At 42.4% G+C, this 20357-nt stretch overlaps 1 protein-coding gene across 1 annotated transcript in view; it reads right to left on the minus strand.

The window, feature by feature from the left end:
- The window catches only part of LOC139923163 (vitamin D3 receptor A), a 77328-nt gene that overhangs the window by 10157 nt on the left and 46814 nt on the right, over positions 1-20357 (minus strand). Inside the window, exons 3-4 of the mRNA XM_078288290.1 lie at positions 13303-13450; positions 11563-11693 (exon numbers count right to left, since the gene is read on the minus strand). Coding sequence (XP_078144416.1) covers positions 11563-11693; positions 13303-13448 — 277 coding nt within the window. The 5' untranslated portion in view covers positions 13449-13450. The remainder of the gene's footprint in view (positions 1-11562; positions 11694-13302; positions 13451-20357) is intronic.

Raw genomic sequence — 20357 nt, forward strand, 5'->3', positions numbered from 1 at the left:
CACACGTGCGCATACACCACACACACATACACCAACAATAACAATATCTGCAGTACTGGCAGCCCTCGCAGGTCATTTAAGTACATCCAGACCCTCTTCTCCCACCATAAATAATGCATTCTGCAGTCTGCAAACATTCAGAAATGTGACAATCATTTCTGGAAGACAAAAAAAATACAAAGAAAGAAAGAAAGAAAGAAAGAAAGAAAGAAAGAATGATCACAGCTTACCATATGCACTTACAGTCACACAACAATTGAGTGACAGCATGCCTAAAACTATTCCCATCACTTGAAGACTTCATTTGCAAAATATTATCAATTTATAAAAAATCTTTATGGTGAGTTGATCATTTAATAGCTCTATTATATAAAGGATCCAGTCTCTAAAAGTATTATTTTGTCAACCAAGGATTTAAGTCACCTACAAACATTTAATAAGTACCATACATTTTTTATTTTATGCTACCGAATCAGTTCAGAAGAGCAGCTTCCAAACAGTGGAAATCTCAGTTTTGGAATGAAGCTCTTCACTTGTTACTATCCATCACACAAGAAGCAAAAGAAAGACACAAAAGCTCAGTGAGACTCGGATGTAATCAAGAGGTAACTCCATTATCGCCCCAGGTATCACAGAGCTGGACTCTTCTCACCGTCTCTAATTTAGTCAACGGGCACACAAAGGACTAATGCAGTGAAACCACACTCTCTCCAACCTATCTGCATGACAATGCTGCTACGCACAGGGGGGGAAACTGATAGTGGAGGGCGACCCGCACGGCACTGAATTACACCGAGCTAATCAAGGCGAGACTTAGGAACAAACAACTCAGTGTACACAAATAAATCAAGTGTGCGATTGTAGTTACACGCTCGGCGACATCGAGCCGATGCCAGTGCCGGTGAACAATAATTAGACTCCGGGATCAAAGCTGTTCCAAGCAGCGGACCGAAACGGCCGGAGGTTTGAGACGGAGCTTGAACCGTGTCGGCATGTTGCTCGGGCGTATTGAAAAGGGGAAAATCCACACTAAAATTTACATATCTGGTACAAACAAAACAATAGATCTATGACTCCAAAAAGTCAGTCCACTTTAATTTTATGTGGTTTATTGTATTGTATTACATGTAATCCCTTACCCCCCTTTAATCAGTGTGTGTACTCGGTTCCTCCACCACACACTGAGCATCAGTCGTCTGTTTGTATAGAAACAAAGACACAATGTGCAGCGATGTAAATCATGTCTATCAGGCAGACTGATGCCACCACTCTGTTTCCACTGATTGTCCTCACTTCACGGTATGAAGTAATGTATTTTGCTGTAATGATTTCACATTTTGGGATTTTCTCCAAGTATGGGAGTTTCTGAATATCTGTTTTGATTTTATTTTTATTCTAGGTCTTGGTTATGCTTGGAAAAATGTCTCTTGGTACTTGGTATTTAGCACATAATGGTGGGCAATATGGCATGAATTTTACATCATGATATTTTTTAAATTGTGGACAGCAACAGTATATATTACTGTATAGTAATTTTTTCTGATAATGTAATTTGAAAAATGTTAAGTAGAACCCTGGGGGAAGACCTGTCTTTTGACTAGAGTTTAAATAATTCAGTTACATTTTGTTAATTTAAGGGCAGGTATCACAATTAAGTATCCTGAAAAAATAAGTAAAAGCGCAAAATAGTAAACGCCCACACTGAAAGCAGCTTGGTTCTCGTTTTGTACCTCGCCGACACTGTTTGGATCATGTCAAAATATCTTCCAAAGCGATATCATCAGGAATATTGAATACTGCTTTAAGGTGGATTCTGCCTGTGTGTGTGCGACATGACGAGAAGTCAGCGCTACTAGTCAGCAGTAAAACGAAGTTAGCGCTAAACTGGGGGCGGGAACTTTAATGCAAGCTCCACATATTTCCATCCTGGGGCGCACGAACCATACGTTTCCTCAGGTTGACACGAGGACAAGGCCTGTCATCTGCCTTTTTTTAGAAAGCCCGGGCGGTGGGCGCTTGGCATTTAAGTGGCTTCTGCCTTATTCATGCTGCGAGAAAGGAGAGAGACTAGGAAGCGTGACAGAGCGGGGGGTGTTTATAGTAACTCGTGTATTTTTGACTAGACGACGACATCTTTTGGGAATTCCCAGGTTTGCACGCCGCTGCCACGCATCCAGGGGCGTTACATTGTGTCATTGATCATTTATTCACAATGTTGATCCATTATACATTACTGATTGCAATTTTAGAATATATATCTATTACTGCATTTAAAAACACAATGCACTCTCTGAATGAAAGTGGCTATTGCATTGTTCATGGGTAAAAGAGAGAGAGACAGAGAGAGAGAGAGAGATTACTCATTATATCATACTAAAAATTACACTCACACTGCCTTTCAGAAATCTGATGGATATATGGATATTGTGCATTAAAGTGGTTTTTGTTTTTATTCAATGAAAGAAGGAAAGAAGGCAGAAGAGACAAAGACATGATCACATTGCTGTTTTTTTAAAACTGATAATTTTCACTGTTTTAACTTGACCTGTACTTTGACCTGTTTCGGCTACCTTTTAAAATGCAATGCATACTAATATAAAGAAGTGGCTTTCTTTATTTGTGGTGAGAGAGAGACAGAGAGAGAGAGAGAGAGAGAGAGAGAGAGAGAGAGAAAGATATTTACACAAATGTAAATCAAATGTCACAGAGTTATAGTGTGTGTGTTTGTGCATCATATGTTCAGACATACCATACCGGCCGTGTGTTTGCTTGTGCCTGCACTTGTGTGTCAGTGTCTAGATACACGTGTGTGAGAACATGGTGTTCCTGCTGAGACCTCATGCCTGATCCCCTTCCAGCAGAGAGAGAGAGAGAGGCAGAAAGTGTTTCATGTCAACGGTGTGTTTGATGCCGCTGATGGACGGCGGAGCACGAGGGACCTGGAGAGTGAACGCAGAGCTGATAACACACACGGGGACCGAGGGAACCGTATGGAGCATGCAGAGCTGATAACACACACTGGGAACAGGGGAACGTATAGAGAGGGCTGTATAGAGTGCTACTTTATTACCAGACCGTACAACAACAGCATAGAGCAGAACAGAACTAACTAGAATAGAATAGAATAGAATAGTAGCACCGTAGCAGAAGAGTGAACTCACTCAGGCTGTGGAGGGAACTTCCACTATTACCACAGCATTACAGTTAGTAACTGTCTATCTTATATTATCCTTCTGATCCTCTGCCACGGTGACTGATTACCCATCAAGCTCCCTGCTGGACAGACAGACAGACAGACAGACAGACAGCATGACGGCCAAACAGACAGAGTGACGGCCAAAGAGACAGAGAGGCCCAGAGCCAAGAAACCAGAACACATGCGGATAAGACAGCCAGCCGGCCAGGCCAACAGACAGACAGCCAAACAGCTAAAGGGAGAGGCAGACAGTGATCAGCAAATGACGCTGTCTCAATATACATACTTTACTGACATGAGCTTTGATGCAATATTAAACTGTTCCAGTATGAGGAAAAATTTAATTTATTTGTATAGCCCTTCATCACAAGCATGTCTCAAAGGACTTTACAGAGAATGAGCCTAGCTAGATCTAACTGATCAACAATCAAAAGCTGGAAATGAGCTCTACTCCAATGTTGTTTGATTGGGCCAATAATGGAGGGTTTGCTTCTTCTTCTATCTGCTGCTTGGCCACAAAGTTTAATGGTGTTACATGAATCCATTCGTACGTTATATGCCTTTTTGTGAGAAGCCAAAAAGGTTAAACAGTTCCTCCAATCTTTCCACAAAGTTTTGTGCAAATCTATTGATAACTTTTTGAGATATACTGCTAACAGACAAACAAACAGACAAACAGACAGAATGGGGTGAAAACATAACCCCCGTCCAACTCTGTTGGCGGAGGTAATGATAGCACAGTGAGCAACAAGCAGAAGACACAAAATCGCATGTTGGAGAGACATAACAGGCCTACCTAAGCTACAATGTCTCCTGATGCTGAAATGCTGCTATTTTTGAAGGTCATAGGCATAACACCCATTGTTTAGAAGAAGAGCCTTGGCTATGTAGGCAAGCCTTCTGCATTTTTCTTCTGTTAACCTGTTCTGCATGAGCTATTTCTAATCTGTTCTGAATAAGCTGTTCTTTATGTTAACCTGTTTTGAATCGGCTGGTTTTATCTGCTAATCTGCTGTGAATAACGTGTATTTGAGAGTCCATCAATAAGCTGTGTTGACAAGTTACATGAGTTATATCCTCTGACCTATATAGCGGCCAATGCAAGGATTAAGGTTTCTCATGCTTCAGCCGTACCTTCGGGGGGGGCGGTGCTCTCGGAGTACGACAGATCAGCAGATGAAGGTCTCTGGGCAGCTACCCAAAGAAGGCACTGGAGCACATGGAGGGTTTCAATTTTATTCACTTGGTGGAAGGGCTAAGTCAACAACTGTTTGCAGTCCCACCTTTAGACCTTGCACCACATAACATCAAATTGAAACTATCCGTGTGCTCCAGTGCCTTCTTTGAATAGCTGACCAGAGACCTTCATCTAATGGTCAATGAGTAATTTGATCAAATACTGTAAATAAATAAATACAACTGATGCATTATAACAGACCAATTTGAGGTGGCATGAAAGATCCATTAAGTACTGCTCAGATTGGTGCACTTCTAGTTCATACTGGTTATGTTCCTGGCAACGGTAAACAACTATATTTAAAGATTTTCAATGATTGCATACTGGACTGCAACCACAGAAGTGACATTACATAACAGTACGATGTGGTGATGCAGACAACAACAACAACAGTTAAGCTACACTGGCTAAAAAAGGCAATTAATTGAATCGGACTGCTTAGCTAACCAAAGGCTTTGCTTGGCTTTCATCTCTTTTAGCCCACCGTCATTAATTAGGCTTCGGCTACTTTCCAAGACCCATCCGCGTCCATGCCAGGAACGGGCCGCCTAGAACCACTCCTTGTGGTAAGGACATCCAAGTGTGTGGCACTAACCCCGACCATGAATAGGCACAGTTTGGTCACAGTTTGGCACGGCCAGTCAAAGCAGCTATTCTAAGGCCGGGACATGATTGAACCGGTCAGTCTCCAGCCAGGATTTAGTCCTGGACGGCATCATTAAGGCAGGAGCCCACAAAAAACAACTGAGCATCAAAGCAACATCTTGACCACCCCACGGCATGGACGCTCAAAACAAGCCGATCCCAACCACAGCACTTGGCAGACATGGGCCACTTCACCAAGAGAGAGTCTGCTGTTTGGAAAAGGGATGATTGGACGTGGTGATGGGGTTGTCATGCAATGCCATGGCACAGAGAGAGAGAGAGAGAGAAAGAAAGAAAGAAAGAAAATGAAAGAAAACTAAAGAAAGAATGAAAGAGATAGAGTTACATTTGAGCCTGGTGCTGATGGGGTTGTCATGCAATGCCATGGCAGAGAAAGAGAGAGAGAAAGAAAGAAAGAAAGAAAGAATGAAAGAAAGAAAGAAAGAAAGAAAGAAAGAAAGAAAGAAAACGAAAGACAGAATGAAAGAGGTAGAGTTAAAAGTAGAGCTTGGTGCTTTCTGCTGTATTGCATTCCCAACCTCCACACAAATGAAGAAAAGAGATGTACAGACAGAAAAAGAAAGAGAGAGGAGCTGAGGGCAGCTGAGGACAGCAGAGTCTCCCTGTTTGAGGAGGCCAGAGGGTCACAGGAGAGTTACTTATTAACCAGACGACTGGCCAACATATACCGTTCAGGTTCATGTGCATGGTGGCAGGAAGATGTGGGGTATAACAATGTAAACTGTCGCCTCACACCAGTATTTTAAGCCTTAGCAATTTTGCAAAACATGACATTTGTGTGAGCTTTCATCTAACACTGTGATGAAGCTCAGTAGCATGTTGTGCTGGACAACATGCTACTGAGCTTCATCACAGTGTACAGCACTTAAGAAAATCCTTTTATCCAAATCATGTCCAAATAGCTTCATGTTACTGTATTCTCCATAGAAGAGATGAAGGCTGATCAACCTACATTCAAATAAACCGATCACTAACTAGCTCTATAGGCCATCATGAAACTGAACACAATCTGGACTTTAATTTTAACCCTGCAGATGAAATGTAGCTCTATTTGGGATGTGCATGTACCATTTTTCACCTGACCCCCTTCCCTGAACTCTATCAAGGTCTATCAAGCTGGAAGATGAGAAGTGAGGCAGGTAGAGAGACAGAGGCGTCCTTTCCGCCTGGCGCTAACATGCGTCTCCTGTCTGAAATGTGTCTCGATGTGATTTAGCTGGAGTACAATTACACCTACGCGCTGAAATTGGATTTGTCTTTTCCTTGCCAAACATAAAAATGGCTGCGCACGTCACTTCCCGTGCAAATATTTACATGACAGTAAACACCTCGTCTTGCTTGTTCCTCATCCACAAGGATCCCGACAATCCATATTTAAACTGTGTTACTTCACAAGCTGCCTGCCGCCTGTTTAACTTGGTTTATTTCCATTAACATAGTTGCTATATTTGTATTGAAGACGCACTGTATTGTTGTTAAGGTGTGAATACATATCTGACCACCTCCGGAGGTAGTTTGGGCCATCGCATCTTCACCTGGATTTGATGAGTTTCGCTCTATCCGACTGCAATCCGAACACCCAGGACGCATGTTAATGCAGGTGGAAGGGGGGTCGGAGAGAAAAAAAAGAATATGAATTGGAGAGAGGCGAAACGGAGGGCAGCGCCACAGGGGAGGCTTTGCTGCTGAAAGACACACAGGGAGAGAAGAGACCCATTTGAAAGGCTGAGATGTTTGATATCAGAAACGCTCCTGCGGGTCGTAATCCTGTTACAAACGCACACCAACACGCACATTCACAAAACATACGCAGGCATGGCACCCGTGCAAACACACACACACACACACACACACACACACACACACACACACGCACACACACGCACACACACGCACACACACACACAGAGAGGTCTTTTCCCAGCGTCTCACTAGGTAACCTCTGTCAAACAAGGGCAGCGTAGGGAGTGTTTACTCCACACAGTGCTGGCAAAGCTCACACAGGGCAGGATCAAGTCTGGGTTGGCACTCACACACACACACACTCACACACACACACACAGTTCTAATCTGAATGCTGGCGGAGTTTAGACAAAGCTGCCGACAGTACGAGAGGGTGGCGTGAAAGCAGACAAATGTGCAAACACAACCACACACAAACACACACACACACACACAAACAGAGGATGACTGAATGCTAATTAATCCTCAGAGTGTTCAGCAACATAAAATAAAGCAGGAAAACAATCTGGAAAACAGTAATCTCCAATTAGAAATGAATGGGAGTTGCACTGGTAAAAACGTGGCAGTGGCTTTAAAGAAATGCTAAACACACCAGATTAACAGGTTGCCACTAATGAATGGAGGTCATTTTATTTCACAAAAGCAAAGGGATTTTTTTTTGTGACTGCTTTCAATCATCACGGAACAAGGATTTAAATCTTGCTTTCTGAGGAATTCCCTCATTACAATCTTGGAAAAAGTGACATTTTCTATGCCAGTGCAAAAAGACAGTTTGACAAAAAATATCCGGAAATGAAGACTGGATACATTTTTTTACAGCGTGGTCACAAGACAGAGTCACAGTGAGACTAAGACCCACAAGGAAGAAGGTATGGTTAGGAACACACTCATAAAAACAACCGCATGTAGAGATATGCACAAATCCTGTGTGTGTGTGTGTGTGTGTGTGTGTGTGTCAGTGGTCTGTCATATGAGCAACCTATAGATGTCATATGACCAAAGGCAAATTCCAAAAGCACCCCCTCCCACACACACACACTAACACACAGAAAACTAGGGCAGACTCATGAACCTACATAAGTATTTATCTATAACATTCCACATGCCAGTGTGTGTGTGTGTATGTGTGTGTGTGTGTCTGTGTTCAGTACTAACCGCAGCTAAGGAACTGAGGCTCTATGATTGGCTGTGAGGCTGGTATCTTTCTATCAATCAGAGGTCAAGCTCGGTGCCACACCCTCACCCTCGCCTCAGCATGTATTTTTTTTAGGGCACACTGGCTATGTTATTATATCCACATGAACACACACGCAAAATATTAATAAGGACATGCACAGACACTGGCCACATTATGCACCCACACGCACACACAGAAATAGACAATCACACACACACACACACACACACACAAACACATAGAGATGCAAACACATAAAATAGATAATAAATAAATACAGTAGCATCCACATATGCAATCATGCTTGTAGACAGCTACACACGCACAGACAAACACACACACACACTGCAGAGACAACCAGGCCAGCTGTAGTACTGAACTGTGTGTGCAGTTGCCTTCCTTCACCCATGACCCAGTGGCCTACAGGCATCACACTAGCTGGGAGAAACAAAGAGACCATTTTATACTGCTGAGGGTCTTTCTCTCCCTCTCTCTCTCTCTCTCTCTCTGTTCCTCTCCCTCTTTCTCTTTTTCCATCTTTTCTCAAAGAAATAAAAGCCAGTATCATGTGGAATGTAGACTGTGCACTGGGGTTCATAGAGGCTTGTGACTGTTTATGGTCGACATGGTGGCTAACAGCGGTCTGACCTCTGCCCTGCATCTCTCTCTCTCTCTCTCTCTCTGTCTCTCTCTCTCACACACACACACACACACACACACAGTGTGTTTGTGAATGAAATGTGGGCCAGACTATTGTGCGACTCTTTGGAGAAAGAGAGCCATTGTTGAACGGTGCTTTAACCTCCCCCCCCCCTTCCTTCCTTCCTTGCTTCTTTTCATTCTCTTCTTGTCATCTTCCAATACTTTCTCATTACACTCACACGTTATAATTCTATAGAAGCAGATTTCTTCTTCTTCATCTTACAAGTTGTTAGTTTTATTACATTTTCAACCCATTTAGATTTAGATTTTGACAAGTAATCACATTATCTGTCAGTTATTACATTATCGGCTGCTACGAGGTGTCAGTTTGTGTTAACAAGGGGCGGAGTGACGTCTCCTTCTTCCCTCCTCAAAGCGCTGCTAGTTTTCCATAACCAACATACTGTGACAAGACCAGACCTGGGTCAAACAGTATTTCAGATACATGAGACAGTCCAGTGAGTTCCAGTTAGTTCAGACACTCACAAGAAAGCATTTGAAAGTCATATTAGTACACTTCCACACCATCTGAATTAACCTGATCCGGTAAACCCCACCCATCTGGTATTCCAAGCAGGATAAAACAAACACTAACAATTACTTGCAGCTACTATTCGAACCAAGCCTGTACCTGACATATGGTGCAGCCTGCCTTTATGCATATCCGCTATTGTCTACCCCCACATTGTAAATCAGATCAATTTACGCCTTGCCACAGATTCTACTGGCTGCTGCTGCCGGATATCTATAAATATTAGATTAAATGCTATTCAAGCAGGAAACCAGTTTGCTGCTAGCGCCAGCCAACCTGCCGCTAATCTCTCCTGACATTTGCCTGCGCTAATATATAAGAGATAGCGCAAACACACACAGACGCACATTACACACACGCTAATAAATGATGCGGGCAGGTTGGTGGAAATGTTTTAGCTCTATGGTCGTTCTTTAGATCTTGCATCTTCATTTTAATCTTAACATAAAAGCCTTATAGAAACTAATCTGCACTTAAAGGATTTTTGATCAATGCAAATTAAATCATTTCAGTTTCAAATTAGACGGTACAGCCTTTAAAAACATTTGGCATATGAAGGTTTGATATTTTTTTAAATGACAGTAGGCGATTTAAGTCGTCGTTGGATAAAATGACACTTTTACTCACTGGATCCTCTATAATTCAGAGATACTGAATGATGAACTTTGGGTAATGATTGTTTTTCAAAATGGATATATAGTGTTTGGAAAAGAAACCCCTCATTTATCTTGTCTGTGTGCTTGCTGATGATGATGATAATTTTCAGAGGGTGGCCTGACACTGACTCCACCCCGGAGGCATCAATGAATCACATCAAAAGATAATGATAATGTTAGATGCTGCCTTAACTACTATTACCCTCAGCAATCGTTTACATGTAGCAAGGGACATAATGCTCTTTTTCATCCGTTTCATACAGTAGCTTCATTCTACTGCCGTGCCAATACTCATGTACATCAAAGAGCTACAGTATTTTCCACCACAGACAGCAGCAGACACATTTTACAACTTTCGTCTGGTCGCAATATGTTGATAATCAGACGAAGCATCTCACACATTCCTTTCAGATACCAGCAAAAAGAAGACTGGATATTAAATATGTCTTGCACTGATCTATACTTAAGGTTACAGAAACAAAAAGTATCCATCTTAACAAGTCATTTAGTCTTGTACTGAGTCTTAAAATCTAATGTAAGTAAAAACATCTGCCAAGCCAATGGGGTGAGATAATTCAACTTGTTTCCCATGAAATGCAACTTGTTTTAAGAATTTTCTTAATTGTCGAAGCAGGTGAAATTGCACTGGAAACAAGTAAAATTAGCTCAGCCCACCGCCAGAGTTTTCCACTTGGTTTAAGGAAAACAGGATCTCAAGACTCAACACTAGACTAAGCTTGTGAAGATGCACATTTTTGCAGTGCACAAGGTTGCTAGTTCAAATCTGCTGGTTACTGAGAGGGAAGTGCTATCCTCTTGTTTTTGCAGTTAAAATCCCTCTGTGGCCTGGAATCTTTCCCAGTACTCCGCATACTAGACTGTGTCAACTAGTTTGCTTAAACAAGGATTAAAATGAATAAACTTTGACACCCATCTATGGATTTTAAATCACATGGATTAGATTAGTTATCAGCCATTATCAGGCAAATTAGCAGGCGAGCCCGCTCGCAGGCTGGTGTTATTGCTGCTACCAGCTGCTCACCTAAAAGACCATGAGGCCAAATTACTGGCCGATTAGCAGCTGATTCCACAGTTGTTTCTCAATAACATGTTTATAAAAAAAAACATCAGCTAGTAATTCATTAGAATGTTAATATGTCAATATAATGGTGCAGACAATTCACACTCCGTCATGCAAAGTTGTAAACACTCCAACATCTGGAGTTGGACTCGTGCCTTCAGCGTCTATCTCAAGGTCTCACACCAAATAACTTTGCCAGTCATTTGAATTGTTTTCAGTCTAATAAAGAAAGCACCTACTTCAGCGGATATCGGCTAGAAAACATTTGAGCGTGCCCATACACAAACATGGGAAAGGACAATATGTGTATGAAGTTGGGATTCCTACATTTTTCTACCAGAAAACTGAGATACAGCAGCCACAGTTACAGCCAGCTGCCCTACTGTGGCTTAACTGCTGCTCCACCCCAAGATAAACTGTTTGGAAACGCAAATGAAAAAGTGAGTGAGTCAATAGCGAATTAGAGTCCAATTAGAGAAGCTGAACAGAAACAACCTATTATTATTTTTTTTTTTCTATTTTCTATCTATTTATTACAGCGAGCGTGTCAGAGGTCAGAGAGGTCAACTCACACTCTTTCATCATGCCGATGTCGATGCAGCGTTTGAGGCGGCAGGCCTGGCAGTGGCGGCGGTTGTCCTTGGTGATGGTGCAGCTTCCGTTGAAGGGACAGGTGAAGGTGGCTTTACGCTTCATGCTGCGCCTGCAGGGGGTCAAAATAATCACATTAAACAAAAACTTTATTAACAAATCTAATGTATAATCGGTTTTCCTTAGTGATGATGCAGCTTCATGCTCCTTTGAATGAATACTTTTTATATGCAAAAAGATTTTTTAAACATTTACACTTTTAATTCAACTTCATTTCAATCGGGTCATCCTATTCATATTCAAATGTACTATTTGGTGGAAGGGAAAGTGCCTTTAAGCTTTGTCGTGCGTCTGGAGGACAGTACAAACAAGTAGGAATTCATGCTGAAAAAACGGCAGAGTTAGACAGAAAGTAGAGACAGACTGAGAGTAAGAAAAAAGAGAAGGGGAATAAGAGAGAGAATGAGGGAGAGAGAGAGAGAGAGAGAGAGAGAGAGAGAGAGAGAGAGAGAGAGAGAGAGAGAGGAAAAATAAGGTTAAGAGTTCCACTGAATCTATCTTGTTCTGAAATACAAACATTACCTGTGTGGTCATGCAGCGATACAGAAAAACACATAATACATCAACCTCAGTGTATATTGACATCAGGCAGTCAATAAAAACAAACACGCCTTTGAAGAAATAAATGAATAATATTTATAGGGCAAACCATTTAGGAAAAAGCAGCACAGCCTGGCCAGTGTGTATTTACATATCCCCGATATTGGGCAAAAAACATGTACCTCCAAAAAATGTATCGTTAGGAACAAAGAAAATATTTTTGAAGTTATAAAATGTGGGTTTTTAAAGGTATCAAAAGCCCAATGTGCATGAAACAGGGTCACTGGGTATCTGCAGGTTTAAGAAAGCCAAGTTTACAACCTCTTTAATTCTGCCTGGATTTGAAAATAAGGCCAATTTAAAAACAAAAAGGACTTTTTCAGAATTCACAAGGGAGATGATGCCTTGTGTCAATTTCAGCTCCAGTAAGAGTGCGAAAAAATTCCAAAAGTAGAGTAAGAAGGTTTTCACCCACTAACATACACTTCACCTTAATTTGACCCAGGTAGTCCCATAGATAGTACAAATCTCTCTTTCAATACAGTCCTGGCCAGGAAAGCAGCATCATTAAAGACATTAACAGCAGACACAGCACACAACAAACAACCAACAATCAACAAAGCATTGTGTGAATGAGTGAGTGAGTGAGTGAGTGAGTGAGTGAGTGAGTGAGTGAGTGAGTGTGAGTGGGAGAGAGAGAGAGAGAGAGAGAGAGAGAGAGAGAGAGAGAGAGAGACAGAGAGAGAGACAAAAGGACACAAAGATGTAATCTCATCGTAATTACATTCAAGCTCCTGCAGCAACACTGTATCAGCTCAGTTTGCAATCAGTGTACACACACACACACACACACACACACACATATAAACAAATCAAACCTGGACAATCTCACCTCCTCCACACTACCAGGCTGCCAATAATGCCTGACACTCAAAAGTAACACACACACACACAAAAAGACACACACAGACACTTTCATTACCCACTAGACTGAAACACTCCCAAGAAGAGAGGAAGCGAAATGGACTGCAGTTTAGCCATATACATACATATCCATATACACACACACACACACACACACACGCATGTGGAGTCAGGCACGACCGAGCCGCCACACCCACCTGAAGAAGCCCTTGCAGCCCTCGCAGGTCATGGCGTTGAAGTGGAAGCCGGTGGCCTTGTCGCCGCAGACGCCGCAGATCCGCGGGGCGTTCCGGTCGAACTCCTCCGGTCCGACCACCGACGTCGTCACCGTCATGGGCTCCATCACTGGACAGAGAGTGAGAGAGACAGAGAGAGAGCGGTTAGAGGTAGTTTTCCTCACAGTGATCCCATAGAAGTGGTGCAAGCGCAAAAAACTGCTGATCCGTCATGTGTTTGCGAGAGAAGAATCGTGAGCATGCGTTCGGCGTTTCGCTAACATCAGAGAAAAGATATTGCGGTTAGGGACATGGGTAGATACATTGAGTGACTGTGTGTGTGTGTGTGTGTGTGTGTGTGTGTGTGCGTGTGTGTGTGTGTGTGTACATCCAAGAATCCTGCCGCTGTCCTACCTTGACAAGAACCTCGAAAAGCAGTTTGCTTCCCCCCGTGTTTGAGTGTGTGTGTGATGCTTGCTGGGGAGGTGTGTGTTTCCCTCTCTTTATACAGACAGGTGTTGGGCTATTAGCATATTTAGCAAAAGGCATTGACAGGAACACTCTGCATCTCGCCGCCATTGGCTAAATGACTCAGCACACACAGGTACACACACACACACACACACACAGAGTCCAGACTAGTCCTAATCGGAATGGCGACATTGCTTCGCAAAAGCAGCAAACACAACGCTAATGGGAGAGAGAATTAATGACTGAAAGAGGGCCATTTGCCAAAGGGCTGAGAAATGGCCGATACATTTAATCCCGCCGAGATGAAATATTCTCCTCAGCGCCCATTCGTCCGCACAGACACACACACCATCTGGCTGTCCCCTATGAAATAAACAGCAGTGGAGTAACACACACCGACAGGCCCACTGTAAGCAAACTAATCCATTTCAGCGTGTACCAAAACTACCTCTGTCTTAACTCTGGTTGAACTGATTATGCTGCTTTAACAAAGTCAAATAAGGAGAGAGGAGAGGGAGGGATGATGGAGGATGTAAAAAAACATATACAGTAAGTAGGATCAGCGGGTTACAGTGGTGGTGATCCTTTAATAAAAAGCCCCGGGGCCTGTGCAGTCTGTGTACAGTATAGGACTGACAAACTGACACTGGTTGGGTTCTTAAATCATCTTCCAAATAGTTTCTGTTCAGCTGCACGGACCAGACTGAACCGGCCCTATGTAAGAAAACAACAGGGAGGGAGGGAGAGAGAGCGAGAGAGAGAGAGAGACAGAGAGAGAGAGAGAGAGACAGAGAAAGAAGTCTTATTGAACATTTCAGTATTCTGTTATTTCCGATAACACTGATATTGATTTTTATTGAATTATTATATGAATCATCTCTTAATAAAGCGTATCTGCAGCTTTGAGAAAGCCAAGGCTAAGTCTTTTTAAGATCTGTGTAATGCTTGCTGGAATTGAATTTAAGTCCAATTTGAAAACCAAAATACCAAAAAAAAAAACTGAACACAGCTGATGAAAGTTCTTAAACTATAAATCAGCAGAATAAGAAAAAGGACGGCAGTAAATGAATTAAGGGACATTAAGTCCACTACACACCCTGTTCTGTGGTAATCTAAGAGTGGACATTTAGCAGAAAGAAACCTGTCATTAAATGGCAAAAAGACATTTTAATACTTTTAACATGTATTTTATGTCAGATAATTAAATTGGATTTTCTTTTTCAGACTTGTAATATTACAGGAACTGATGATTACCTTCCTTTCATGCCTATAATGCAAATTTGAATTGAATTGTACTAGATTGAAATGAACTCAGTCGAGAGAGAGAGAGAGAGAGAGAGAGAGAGGTGGGGGGTAAAATAAAAAAAAAGAGTCAGAAGATTACAGAGAGATAGAAAAAGACAGATAGAGACAGAGAGGCAACGCAACAAACATAGGACTAGAAGGTCCTGGGATGTGATTTCCTTGAATAAAAGACATGTGGGCCTATATGTAAATCTACGTATGCAATCCTATGTGCGAGAGAGAGAGAGAGGGGGAGAAGCCATGAGAGCAGATGAGGAGAAGAAAACCGAATGAGGACAAACGGAGGAGGGGGTAAATGCAGCGAACATAGGCACAGCAGGGAAAACAGTCACGTGGCCGCAAAATATAGCCGGCGAGGAGTCGACACGCATAGAAGTAGGACTCAGATGTCAAACGAGGACAACGGGATAGGGGGAATTAACGGAGAGAGAGAGCGAGGACAAGAGAGGGACAGCGAGAGATAGAAATAATGAAGGAGGGATGAGAGGAATCAGGTGGGAGGGAGAGAGAGAGAGAGAGAGATGGAAGCAAACATCGTCAGACTCCATTAGCTCTCATTACCTCTCGGCTAGTTGAAGCTTCTGCATCGGTTGCCAGGAAAACACACACACACACACACACATGCACACACACACAGACACACACACACGAGCCAGGAGCTTCTGGCTGTGAAGCATCAGTCCCATTACCCAGAACGCACTACACCAGGAAACCAGGACATACACAGACCAAAGCACAAACGTTTCTCAAAACAGAGACGCTGGTTCTCACAGTGTAACTACCAACAGGTGAGTCCCAAAACCCAAACAGATTCTCGCATGTGAGTGAAAAAGACTTGCAGGAACACCATTTCTATCATGTAAACAGAGCAAACAGAAACCAAACTTAATTTTGAGTAAGTAAATCTAGTTTTCACAAACACTGATTCCCTCAATGAATCCTCCTCCTTATGCTTCTGTCTTGAAGAAAACAATTTCCTACACGATCATTCTACAGGCAAAGAAAAGTTTTATTGGATAAGAGCACCAGCTGAATGCCTGAAATGTTAATGCAGTCGGACCTGTCTGTTTTAGATAGACCACTTGAATGACTAAGGCACAAACAATTCCTAATGCTTCCAGTTGGAGTCACCGAAATACATAAGAAATCGATGCAGCCTTCTGATTAGAGCACAGCTGAAAAACAGTTTTCACTACAAATTCTCTGTTCTTCTAATATAGTTTGTTCCTGCCACATCAGTAGCATTATGGGTATACAGCCTGTAGTGAGTCCCACCAATCAGAAGTAATGGAATGCTAGCCTGTAGTTAGCTCAGACAATCAGAAGTGATGTAACATTCGCCTGTAGTCAGTTCCACCAATCAGAAGTGATGTATTGAAACACCAGAGCCAATCCCAGCTCAGCTGGTTTCGTCCAAGATGGTGGTACAGCAGTAAATTATGGCCGACTGCCAGATTTTGAAAATTACAACTAAAGTGAGTAACTTATTTGTGCTTTTGATTCTTCCACACCTGGGAGCTGCCCAGTACAACCACAGTCTTCTACTGTCGGCCACTGGGAGCTGCCCGGTACAACCACAGTCTTCCCAGCTGGCCCCGGGGGATTCGAACCTTCAGCTACCCTCTAACCTCTAACTACCACATTATTTGCCTCATTGTGTGTTGGGTCTGGCCACTGCTGCAACATTCCCTCACTCCTTCAAGACTTGGCTTCGGAAACCTGTGGTTAGGAGGGGGGAAATTGTTCGGTAGGCTGAATCGTCGGGCAACGAATACAATATGAGCCACTAAGCAGAGTTTTGGCTTCCACCGATGTGCAACAATATTTAGTTTCAGGAGGAAACTGAATCGCTGGAGGCTTACAAAACTTCCAGACTTGTGAATGTCACAGCTCTTTTGTTAATGTACAGTTTTGAGCCTCACAAGCAGAAACCAATTCCACCAAGCAGCCAAAGCTTCATTCTACTGCCTGTTGAACAGCTACACCATTTGTCTGTGTGTGTGCGCGTGTGTGTGTGTGTGTGTGGTTCACATGTAACTACGCGGGCTTGTCTCATTCACAAACATACTGGTGATTCGAGGTTACAGTGTGTGTTGGGGCAGATGGAGAGGGTGATCAACAGGATGAACATGCGTGCACACACACACACACGCACACACACACACACACACACACACACACACACACACACACACACACATACCCCATTATTCATAGTGTCAGAAAAAAAACACAAATTTTGTGTTTTTTCAGGTGCAGCAGGAGATGAATAATGAAAGAGTTGGAGAGGGACGGAGGTGGAGACGCATCCAGAGGATCAATAGAGCCACAACAACAACACCAACACAAGCTGCGTTTTCATTAATAGCGATGATTAACAGCGGGACCATTAGCCTCCAGGTCTGTGATTAACAAAACCTATTGTTATTTCTCCATCGATGTCACTCTTCTCTCTCTTTTTTTGCATTATCTGTTTTCTCTCACTTACAACACCGCTAGATAATTAGCATTTTTAATTATTTATACCCATGATGATTAATAGGCAGAGAAAAAGGGGTGGAATTTTTTGACCAAACAGGTGGATGTGTAAACAACTGCATCTCTCCTAAACTCTCTCTCTCTCTCCCACATAAACACCCCCTGCCCTCTTTTTCTCACACACACACTTTCTCAATACATCGCTTTTCCCAACATCTATTTTCTGAGAACAAGCCATCAGCATGTTTTTCTCTCTAAGAGACTGGAGGCAGGGATAACAAGATAGAGATGCATGCATGCAGAAAGAGAGTGTGTTTATCAGAGAGAGAGAGAGAGAGAGAGAGAGACAGAGAGAGAGAGTATATTAGTATTGAATATTGTATTATGTCTTAATGGTTATGTTAAGTCGTATTCGTTTTTGTATTGTCTAGTTTTACAACATTCCTGCTTTGGCAAGATTGTAAATGTACAGTCGAGCCAATTCAAACATGTTGAATTTGTACAGATAGGAGATAACTAGATTGTAATCAAGGGTTACACTGATTTGTTCTTTCTAAAACCTGCTGCCACTCCCCATTTAATTTTGTTTACTAGGAATTTAAATGTTAGAAGTTTGTTATGTACAAGGTATTTTTTCATTTGTATTTAGATGCTTTGGCAACACCATTCATCTGATATTCATGCCAATAGAGCAAACTGAATTGAACGCAATTGAATTGAGTGAGAGATGAAAGAGAGAGTGTTGCCGGACAAAACAGCTGTGACCTGTGGATAATGGATTCTTCATGGATCCAATTTAATCAAATCATCTGAAGATATCCACACTGGAGAGAACTGATTTCATTAAATATGTGTTAAACGGCTACAATTCCCTGGGCAGGCCATCACTGTGTCCTAGAGACAGAAATGGAGATACACACACCACTGCACACACACACACACACACACACACATAGAGCGCTATCGGTATCAAGAGGTAAATTCAGGTCAACGAATAAGAGTTGACACACTTCATTCCTTTATACCCGGACGCTATCAAACTTCATCGCGGTTTACAGCACTTGAGAAAATCATTTTCTACTTATCATGCTTCGTCTTTACTGAGCAGTATCTAATTGATAAAATGAAGTAAAAGTTGTGTTACAAAACTGGGATACAGTATGTAACTGATTCAACAAACAAGTTGAAGAACTCTGTGGGGATCAGGGCGAACCAGCTGACTGTCCCTGGAAGGCCTGTTTACGTTGTACAAGTGGACTGACTGTGTTGTTTAGTCAAGCTAGGCCACTGCCATTCACCTCACATACCCTGCTATAGTCTTATGACTGCTGTCACCCACTGCTCCTACAGTCCTCGCTGGTGTTGACACGACAACTGACGTTTCAATGCTGTTGTGAAAGACTGAATTACTGAATCTTGTAAACTTTCACCAAACGAGTACAACTTCACCTCCAGAGGGTGTATACGTGTGGACTGGAATAGTTAGAAGAAGAAGAAGGAGAAGGAGAAGGAGAAGAAGAAGAAGAAGAAGAGTCAAACAGCTGAAAACATGACAGTGTTAAACAGTCCAATAATAATATGTTAGTATTGGCAACAAAGTCAAAATTCTGGTATCATGGCAACACCAGTCCTTGCATCCTCCCCTGCTTTTTTCCCCGATCTCTCCCCTTCCATCCCTTCTCCTCCTTCCCCGCCTGCTTCACTCTCTCACTATTTATCTCTCCCTCGCTCTCTCTAATCTCACCCTCTATCCTCAGCTGTACAAACACATTTGCCCATGTCATTTATGAGCACTACGCAGCGCTGGCTACAAGTGACATCTGATGTCAACAGATGAAACATTTAGCAAGAGGGATAATCAGGCTGGATTACAGCGGAGTTGCTGTGTCTGCCGTGGTTGATGTTGATGTTATTTTCCCTCTCTGAGGAGGCGAGGAGAAGGGTCGTGTACCGCGGAGCCATGTTGACATTTATAAGCTCGTCTATAGCATGTGAACAGCGAGCCCCTCAAGGCTGTCAATAAGACACCATTGTCATACATTATGCTGAGGAAACATTGTTCACTGGAGGGGAAAATTTACTTACTGAATCCATAAGGAGCACAGTTGGCTCCTTTGATTCCTGACATAAGCATCATGTGAAAAAAGCATCAAAGTAAGGCCAGTCTTCTCTAAAAGCAGCAACGCAATCCAAGCTCACAAACAGGATAATGGCCATTATAGGACCAGCCTGTAATGGCCATCACAGTTCTATGCCCTCAAAACACAATGTTGTAATGCAGCTGTCTTGGTCATGAAACTTACAGGAGTGGAGCATGTTGGCCACAGGAAAAACACATTTTTGTTGTTTTAGATTCTACTTTACCAATTGTGAAATGCATCGTATACGTGTATCATAAAAGTCCATTCCCACATCGCATTCATGGTGATGACACAGACTGATAATAACTAGGGTTAGACTGATATATCAAGCTGAGCTATATTAAATATCGGATATCAGCCAGCCAGTGTCGTCCACTACTGATATGATGGAGGTTCCTCCCTGACCACAGCTACAGAAAAACAATCTGTAAAATCTGCATTGAAGTTTTATTTTCTTTGCAAAATTGTTTTTAATTTGTGTTGTTGTTCAATATTTTTTCCCCTACCACTGAATAGGTGAGCTGGGTTACCCTGCCAAAGAGCTGCAAAAAGTATTTCATAGGTTTCAATGGAGAGTTTTAGTGAGGAGGCATGATGGTCTAAATGCTGTTTCAGAGGCTTTTCCACCATGACAAGAATACA

This window comes from Centroberyx gerrardi, chromosome 14 (assembly GCF_048128805.1).
Source record: "Centroberyx gerrardi isolate f3 chromosome 14, fCenGer3.hap1.cur.20231027, whole genome shotgun sequence".
In the NCBI taxonomy this organism is placed as follows: Eukaryota; Metazoa; Chordata; class Actinopteri; order Beryciformes; family Berycidae; genus Centroberyx; species Centroberyx gerrardi.